The sequence below is a fragment of the Telopea speciosissima genome, chromosome 3 (assembly GCF_018873765.1).
Source record: "Telopea speciosissima isolate NSW1024214 ecotype Mountain lineage chromosome 3, Tspe_v1, whole genome shotgun sequence".
Lineage (NCBI taxonomy): Eukaryota > Viridiplantae > Streptophyta > Magnoliopsida > Proteales > Proteaceae > Telopea > Telopea speciosissima.
Genome location: NC_057918.1, coordinates 28,305,375 through 28,314,842, shown reverse-complemented (window position 1 = coordinate 28,314,842; position 9,468 = coordinate 28,305,375). Strand labels below are relative to the sequence as shown.

The window sequence follows — 9,468 nt, the reverse complement described above, 5'->3', positions numbered from 1 at the left end:
TTGCCACGTCAGTCTAATGAGTGATCGTCAGACTTAAAGTCATCCACCATTTGGTAACTTTTAATATCTTAGAATTTGAGACCACGGCCATTGAAGTCCATCGAAGTCCTCAGGGAGAGGCTGAAGCGAAGCTCGAGGCCTTCAACAGTTCAGTTTTGTCAATGGCGATGAATCTTCTGCGGTATCCTCTCTGGTATCAGGTGAAACTCTTTCCTGGTTCTGAAACAAAGCTTAATGCACTTCCGTTACGGCTAAATCCTCCAATCCGCCGGCGACGTTTACTGAAATTCCGACCAAATTCTCTGAGAGCAAAGAGCATTGAAGTTGGTTCCCCTGTAGGAGCACCTCTGCTGCAACGAAAGCGAGATGTTGAGTCTTTGGTACTTCTCGATATCACGGGGATGATGTGTGGTGCTTGCGTTTCTCGTGTCAAATCGATCTTAGCTTCTGACGACCGTGTTGATTCGGTTGTTGTTAACATGTTGACTGAAACCGCAGCAATCCGTTTAAGATCGGAGGTCGTCGAAAATGGAATCCCGGTTGACATTGTGGAGGATCTGTCTCGAAGATTGACGGAACGTGGATTCTTGGCTAAAAGGAGGTATTCGGGGTCAGGTATTGGGGAGAATGTGAGGAAGTGGAAGGAAATGGCGGAGAAGAAGGAGGCCATGCTGGCCAAGAGCCGTAGCAAGGTAGCTTTAGCTTGGACATTGGTGGCTTTGTGCTGCGGCTCTCATGCCTCGCATATACTTCATTCCCTTGGGATTCATGTCGCTCATGGTAATGCATTTACTACATTATCTTCTTTTTTTCTTTTTATTTTTAACTATGCTAAATTGGTAACGATGTGATTCTAATACCTCTGTGTTTGTATCTTCTTATATTCTTTCGATTTACTGGTGTAGGATCATTTTGGGACTTTTTGCATAATTCGTACGTGAAAGGTGGATTGGCTCTGGGGGCTCTGCTCGGACCGGGCCGAGGTGAGTGGTAAAACCCTTCATATTTGTTTAGCCACGGGCCATCTCCTGTGAAGTAAAAGCTGATGAAATGGTTTTCAGAAGATCGTAGCTAGTACTTCAATGCAGGCATATGCTCGTAGTTTAGTTAAACTGTTCTTAAACGTGCAGGTTCTGTTTTATAAAATCTTTAGTGTGATATTTTTCGTTTTCCCCCAACGGTTGGATACAGTATAAGAATTCAAGCCTCGGAAGTTCAGTAATTCGTAGGCAGTACACTCCTAAAGTGTTGTGACCAAATTCTCTGTAGAAATATGTGCATTGTTGGCAACCATTATTTCCCCCAATGTAGACTAGAGATCAACCCATGTGGATAGAAGACTCCTGGACTTTTCCATCTTTTCCAGCTTGAGCTAAAATAGTTAACATTCTGCTTCCTTGAAATCAAACCATACCATGCACAGGGGAAGACCTATCACATTCAAAGGGTGCCATTTAAAGGATGTAGTGAATCTGTAACAGCTGCTTAAATTTCAAGCTGAAGTAGTGAATCTGTTGAATTCTGAATCATTACCAGGCAATCAATGCTAATACTTTAAGATTGTTCACAAAAAAGGTGTCCTGAATACATTGAGACCTGTATTCTGAAAAGTCCTGCTGTTTCTTTTCTTTAGACGTGGTAAACTGAGCTAAAGTGGCGTGTCTACCAACTAATAATTTCTCTCAATACAACTCCAAGAAGTAACATCCACGAAGTGAGTGGTTCAAACTTCAAATCCTCTCTGTAAGTCCAGCATAGGCTGCGCTTAAATGGAAGAAAGGGTTTCGAGCGTACATAAGAAACTGTAAGTTGTAAACCTGTGGCCAGCCATTCTCCAATCAATTAAGCTATGTCTTGAGATCTGGTTCTTGAAGTGTACCATTTTAAACTAGAAGCTTCAGGATATTGTAGTGAGTAATTCCCTTGCCAAACTTTTCTATTGGCTAAAGGATTATGGTGAACAAAATCAACAACATAAGGTTAAGAAGCCTCTCTCTCTCTCATATATATATATATATACCCAATATCTGGACAACATGGTACAGTGTCCAAATTGGTAACCTATACCTAACCTGGTTTCAAATTCAGACAAGTAAACTTGTTTCCACAATGAAATCTCGCATGAGGCCAATATCTGAACTCAGTTTTGACCAAGTAGATTTAGGTTATCAAATTTTGGTGACCCACAATCATACCTTACACCAAGGTTTTAAGTATCCTTCCGTATCTGCGATACTAACAGATACGTATTGTATCTTTAAGGTAGCGATGTGATACCTACAAAAAATTTAGTATTATTACATATAAGAAATCTCATCCTGTATACTGACTATAATCTATTGAATGCACTTGTCTCTTCGTACTTTATTCTCCTTTTTATACAAGATATGTTTTACTTATTACTTATGTGAATGCACTTGTCTCGTCGTACTCAAAACCGTATTCTGCATATATCATAAGTAGTTCCATAAGTTTCTTGACCATTTCCATACGCATCTAGCGTATCTTGCACATAGTTGTCATGGCTTCTAGGCGACCCAAGGTGCCTGGTCGCCTAGGCATCGCCTTGACAACTATGATCTTGCGTTTCTCCGATACAATACGATAGGCCTCTTAAAATCACTCTTCTCATATACCGTACTTTAAACCTTACCTAACATTGATATTTGGCTATTTTCTTTACAAACTTGGTTTAAATTTCCAGTTCATTGTGTGGGCTGTTTGTGTTGATCTGTTATATGAGTTAACATCTTCTCACTTATCTTTATTAAGGCAAATTGCTGGTTCTTGCTTTCAATATCCCGATCTCAGACATGATATTCATATCAATGTAAAAACATTTACTTTCCCAATAATAAGATGAATACAAGCTGCTCCTAAAAGCCAAAACTCAACTCCACTCAACTAAGCCTCATCCAAATGTCACCATTCTTATTTCGTGCTTTTAAACTATCGCAGATTTGCTCTTCGATGGTCTACAAGCATTTGCAAAGAAATCTCCAAATATGAACTCGCTTGTTGGATTTGGATCAATTGCTGCTTTTCTTATAAGTGCGGTGAGGTTTATTCAAAGCTGAGATTATGCTCGGAAATGATTCTCTGTTGTTTTTTTATTATTATTTTTTTAAATAATCTTTCCTGCTACTGTGGTAGTTACAAGATCTCTGTTGCAGGTGTCAGTGCTGAACCCTGGGCTTGAGTGGGATGCTTCATTCTTTGATGAACCGGTGACTTGTTTTACTCTCACTGTTTCTGGTATTTTGAATGAAATCTTGATAATCTGTGCATTATCCTTGCTTTTATGGAAGTGTTCTTATTATAGAGAAGAATCTTTGGAGACAGGAGTTAATATGCTTTGATCATGTTAAATGAGAAGAGGAAAACTCCCATCTTCAAAATAATAACATCTGAAGTCCATCGTCATTCTTTGCATTTAACTTATAAGGGAGTTGAAAACCAGCATTAGTGGAAAGGATAGTCCTTTAAGAAAATGTCATGTGTTGGAGATGTTGTATGTGTCATGTCAAAATATTTTAAAATTAGAATGTTGAAAGCTTGTTGAAGCCTTCAAAGTTTATTCCAATGCTTCAGCAAGATAAAGGAACAGCATAACTAAATTGCACATTTTTAAATCATGAAGTACTGCCTAAAATCAGAGGCCAAAATATTCGTTAGATGTACTATTCTCCTCACATACACAATATAATACTTGGGGTATGGGCCAGACTGAAAAAGTTATAACGGTATGATACTCTCCAATTAAAAATATATTGGTATATCCATATCTATCTATCTATCTATACTTTGGACGGTATGGCACCCCATACTTTGGAGCATTTCCTAACGTATCTTTGACCATGTGGATTGATGATTTGGGTCATCCTGTATTGGGTAGATCATTGCCATATTTTGACCCATCTGAGCTGTATGACCCACAATGTATTTGTATGGGGCATTTACCCTTGATTCTAATGGGTCTTCTTCAAAGTTCATCTTCAAAGTTCAAATAGTCTCAAACAAAATTGACTTTTTCAAACAATTTTGAAAGAATTATGAGTGGTGGAGATGTATTATGGTTCCGATTTACAAAAATAAATGTGATATTCAAAGCTGCAATAACTACAGAAGCATAAAACTAATGAGTCATACGATGAAGTTATGTGAGAGGGTTATTGAAACCCGCCTTAGAAAGGAAACTGATATTTCGGAGAACCAATTTGGTTTTATGCCAGGAAAATCCACGATGAAAGCTATTTTATTACTTAGGAGGCTCATGAAAAGATATAGAGAAGGCAAGAAGGATCTCCATATGGTCTTTATTGACGTAGAAAAAGCATACGATAGAGTCCCTAGAGAGTGAGTGAATCTGGCATATACTAGAGAAGAGAAGGGTTTCAAGTAAAATACGTGGACATAATTAAAGTTATGTATGTTGGTGTGGTGACAAACATAAGAACTTTGAGGGGTTAAGGTAGTGAATTCCCAATTATAACTAGATTACATCAAGGATCAGCCTTAAGCCCTTATTTGTTTGCGCTTATCATGGATGATTTAACCAGCAACATACAAGATGAGGTTCCTTGGTGTATCTTTTTGCTGATGACATTGTCTTGGTGGATGTGACAAAAGCAAGGATTAACGCCAAGTTAGAGTTATGGAGATCAACTTTAAAATAAAAAAATCTTAAGATAAGTAGAACAAAGACGGAGTATATGGTGTGTAACTAAACTAGGATGGTTAATGAGGTGGTGAATGTAGATGAGAGAGAGATCCCACAAAGTGATTATTTTAGGTATCTAGGTCCAACCATAAATAAAGAAGGTGATATAGAAGATGAAATTGCTCAAAGAATTAAAATAGGTGGAAGAAGTGGAGAAGTGCGTCCAGAGTGCAATGTGATCAGTGTATTCTGTTAAAGCTTAAAGGAAAATTTTATAGAATTGTCATACAACCGGCTATGATGTATGGTGTGGAATATTGGGCAGTTAAGAAATGTCATATAGATAAATTAAGTGTAGTGGAGATGAGGATGTTGAGATGGATGTGTGGTGAAACTAAGAGGGATAAAGTAAGGCATGAACATATTAGAGCTAAGTTGGGAGTAACTCCAATACATGATAAGCTTCGAGAAAGTCGTTTGATGTGGCATGGTCATGTTCAATGGAGACCTTGGGATCCTCCAATTCGGAGGAGTGATTTGATTCAGATGGAAGGCACTAAAAGAGCCAGGGCCAAGCCTAAAATAACCTAGGAGGAAGTGGTGAGGAAAGACATGCATAGCTTAGGCCTTGTATCTTGTATGTCTTCGAATAGAGCTGATTGGAGAGCAAGGATCCATGTAGCCAACCCCATTTAGTTGGGATAAGGCAATGTTGTTGTATTTTTGACTTGTGGAGGTCACATTTGTCTAAATTTAAATGATGACTAGATGATGATGTGGGAAACATGTCTACTGAATTTGGATTCTAATTAAACTGCCATGTGGTAGTTATACCAGGTATGCTGGAAAGCCTTCCAAGAATACCTACCCCCTATCTAAACTCTAAACTTCTTGCATAGTAAAAAGACTTACAAGTTAGGCTAGAGTAAGTTTAAAAATAATATATAACCATATCTATTACTCAAGAAAGCCAACAGATATTGAGCCCGGCATGGTCCAAGCTGGATGCTTATATCCTTTGTCTGGCCCAGTCTGTTGCCACTCTTACAGTAGTAATAATTAATTACTAGTTCACCCCAAGTACAAAGTCTATGCAAGGTTTGCCATTTTATTTGTATGACCGGCTATTCTAAAAGCTAGAAATCAATGAAGTATTCTAAATGTAATTGATCCTCTGAACTGTCTTACTATTCTAAATGCATTTGATCCTCTGAACTGTCTTTTTATTGTGATTTCATGTTTTAATGCAGTGTTTGGTTGATTGAAGGGCTCTTAGTTTTAACTTTCTAGTTAAGTTTCTTATTAGGCTGTTGTGTTTTTAGTATAGGTCATGCTCCTTGGTTTTGTACTTCTTGGACGTTCTCTGGAAGAAAAAGCGAGGCTCAGGGCTTCTAGTGATATGAATGAACTCTTAGTAAGTGCTAAATACTTGATTTCTATGATTCAGAAGAAAATGTTCCTTAAATTAGCATCTTTTTGCCTGTTTTACAAGTACTGCTCCTTTGCACTACCTGCACTTATTGTTCATTGCTGCCCAAGATTATTAGGGAGTAGGTTCTTGATGATTTAGGATCAATCTAAATACACGTGTAAACTGGTCAGATTTTCTGTACTTACAGTCTGTAGTACCAACATGAATAGATAGTTTGAAAGTGTCCTACTCCTATATCCATGTACTTATTGGCTTATTGCCTGATCTTCATTTTTCTTATCATTCTCTTGAGGTGGCTGCCCCGGCTTACAATAACACCCCTTCAGCATGAAAAGGGACAGAGTGGTGCGGTTTCAAATTATGTGGGTAGTTATGGCAGACTGAAAGGGTCTGGCTCCTTATAACAGATAATAAACAGATAAAAAGGGTAGTTCTGAGTAATTGAACTCAGAAAAGAAGTAATCATATGAGGAATAGTAGGAAATTCATTTGAGGTATTGCTCGAGTTACTTTTGCTATTTATATATCCCTTTGAGAACTGTAGGAAAAGGTGCTCCAAGTTAAAAACGTTTGTTTTTCAGTGTGTTCCCGGGTATCTGTCAATTTTTTACATCGAGAAAAAACTGGACTATAAAATTTGTCCTTGCAAATGGCTGGTAATCCTGTTGATATGTTACAGTTTACACATTAGGTATTTCTGTTTTATTTGATGGCAATTCTGATGCAAAGCATGGGAAGAGGTAGAAGAATTGGCCAGTTTAGCCAAAGTGGAGGTATTTATAAAGTTTTCAACATAACAGCATGGGTACATGTCCTATCCCTCCAGTTATTCTTTTAGCAAGTAATAATAAAGCATGACATGGTTAACATTATCTTCGATGCCTTATCGGTGGATTAATCAACTAGTGCATGCTCAGTTTCTTGTCTGGCCTGGTTTGAACCTGATACTAGTATATCTCTGTTAAAACAAGCTTATTTCTGTTTGTTTTTATGCTTCTCAAAAATGTAAATTAGTTCTTTTAGGATATTAACACAATGGCATTGTTGTTATAGTCCCTAGTATCATCTCAGTCACGATTGGTGGTTACATCCTCTGAAGGAGATCCCTCTGCTGATGTGCTTAGCTCTGATGCAATTTGCATTGAAGTGCCTACTGATGATGTTCGAGTTGGAGACTCAGTGCTAGTTTTTCCTGGGGAAACTATTCCTGTAGATGTAAGCCATTTAAGCATCTTCATATTGCATTCCCTAATCCCTAGTAGTTTAAACTTGATAATGATGAGAAATCAATGAGCCTATGTAGTTTCAATTATTAACTTTTACTGTATCGTGATTCTTCCTTGCAGTTTGTCCATAAACTAGTGTATTTTAGCAGTTCCTTCTGGACCCAACTGCTGAAAATTTGCTAATTTGTCTTGCTGTTGTCCTGTTTCCTTATTTACATTTTGACTGAATTAGACTATAGACAATTACTTGTCTTGTTTCCTTATCTCCACTTTGATGAAATGAGACTGTAGACTAGCATTACCAGAATATCATGACATCCAGATATATGAGAAATTTTGCCCCTCAAAACATAGTACTAATTAATAAAGAAGTATTTCCCTTAACAAGTTGATATTTGTTGCTTAAATTAAATAAAAAAAGTTGATATTCATTTATAATACAAGATTGTTATTTACTTATTTTGGATCTCAAAAGCCTTTCTTTACAGTTTTCAATATCCTCTATACAAGCTGATTCCTTTGCTCATGTAATTGCTGAAAAATAAAAGGGATACAACTAAAATATAATTAAATAATTTTCTTCAATAACACAGTCCTATGCAGTATTGAGATCACCTCTTGACTTTTGTCAGCACTCTTGGGTACATGTTTCCTAGTTGATAATTTTAGAGTGCAAGGTTAATGTTGCCTGTGGAGATTTTGAGTATAACTTTGAGATAGAGCATTTTGTCTTTGCTTTATTAAGAAAAATAATCAGGAAATGAACAGAAAATATTTGTTGAGACATTTAATTTTTTGTCACACTACTAGATTCATTCTTTCTGGCATAGCTTAATGTGTAGTAAACTGTATTTTTATTTTCAGATTTATTGTTTCCACCATGTTTTTTTTTTTTAACCCTAAGGAATTTTGATTTGTAAGCTATGGTGACATTTTGACTTACCATTTAGCCATCCTCTTTTTCTCCCTTTATTTGTGACCCCACGTGCATGTGCGCATCTCTGGATAGGCAAGCTTGAATACATGATCCTGTGATCTCAGTAATGCACCATCCCCTTGATTTACAGGCTTACATTATCTCTTTCTAAAATTGATGTTGGGTTAAACTCTCTTCAGTAATCTAATTGCACCCCAACCCTTGAGGAATATGCAAACTGATGGCAGTTGTAGAAACCCATGAGAGTGCATAAATTGGTTTGATCAGTATAGTTCCTTCTGTATATGAACTTGTTTCTGGTTTAATGCCAGATTTATTTACACCATATCTAGTATTACTATTTTTTTTTATTGAGGGATTCTGCTGGAAAACACTTCTTTAATTCTTATGTAAATGAATGCTTAACAATGAATGATTCCATGAAGAACGAGAGAGAGAATCTTGGAAGAGGAGAAAAATTTTGCACTTCAAAACCCACTTCAGAGGAGAACCAAAGTAAAATGACGATTATGAAGAATCAAATCTATGGCAAAACAATCCCAATCAGAATAATGCTGGAGAATACTTCACTACAGAGAAGTGATACCAAATGTGTACTATTTCAATTTCAGAGTTTCTGAGTTGTCTGTATGCTTCTCAAAATTTAACTAAATATTAGCTACTTCTGCAGGGGAGAGTTCTTGCTGGGAAAAGTTTCGTGGATGAATCCATGCTCACAGGGGAATCACTTCCTGTATTTAAGGAAAGAGGGCTGACAGTTTCAGCTGGGACAATAAACTGGGTATGTTATTGTACGGAATGATCTAAAATTTTGTCAAACTTGTATGAAAAAGTTGAGAAAAGTTTGAGAATATTTTCAGTGAATAAGAATTAAAACTTTGTCAAAACTATACAATTGAATCATCAAAAAATAAAAAAAGATTTATATTATGCAAAAACAATAAAGGAAAAGGAAGAAATCATCATGCCGCACGAGTCACATGTGCAAATAAGATATTGAGAGGAGGGATAAACCACGCATTAAATATGCATACAAAAACTAATATAAGAAATTGTAGGAAAGTTATTAGATTAATTAAAGTCAAAAGGTTAGAAGTTTTAAACTGTTACTAGAAAATAATGGTAGGATAGATGTTGTCTGAATTTTCCAAGAAGACTCCACTAATGTTTTCATCTGTTGCTAGATCAGAGTCATAATATTATGTATGATGGT

At 36.6% G+C, this 9,468-nt stretch overlaps 1 protein-coding gene across 2 annotated transcripts in view; it reads left to right on the top strand.

Annotated features, from left to right (window-relative positions):
• The first annotated feature begins 113 nt into the window (after positions 1-113).
• The window catches only part of LOC122654362 (copper-transporting ATPase PAA2, chloroplastic), a 24,514-nt gene continuing 15,159 nt past the window's right edge, over positions 114-9,468 (top strand). The window contains exons 1-7 of one of the 2 annotated variants that reach the window (XM_043848428.1): positions 114-780; positions 906-983; positions 2,959-3,056; positions 3,174-3,227; positions 5,988-6,074; positions 7,146-7,307; positions 8,926-9,036. In XM_043848428.1, the coding sequence (XP_043704363.1) occupies positions 162-780; positions 906-983; positions 2,959-3,056; positions 3,174-3,227; positions 5,988-6,074; positions 7,146-7,307; positions 8,926-9,036 (1,209 nt within the window). In that variant the 5' untranslated portion in view covers positions 114-161. The remainder of the gene's footprint in view (positions 781-905; positions 984-2,958; positions 3,057-3,173; positions 3,228-5,987; positions 6,075-7,145; positions 7,308-8,925; positions 9,037-9,468) is intronic. The other variant, XM_043848427.1, reaches the window with a different exon arrangement.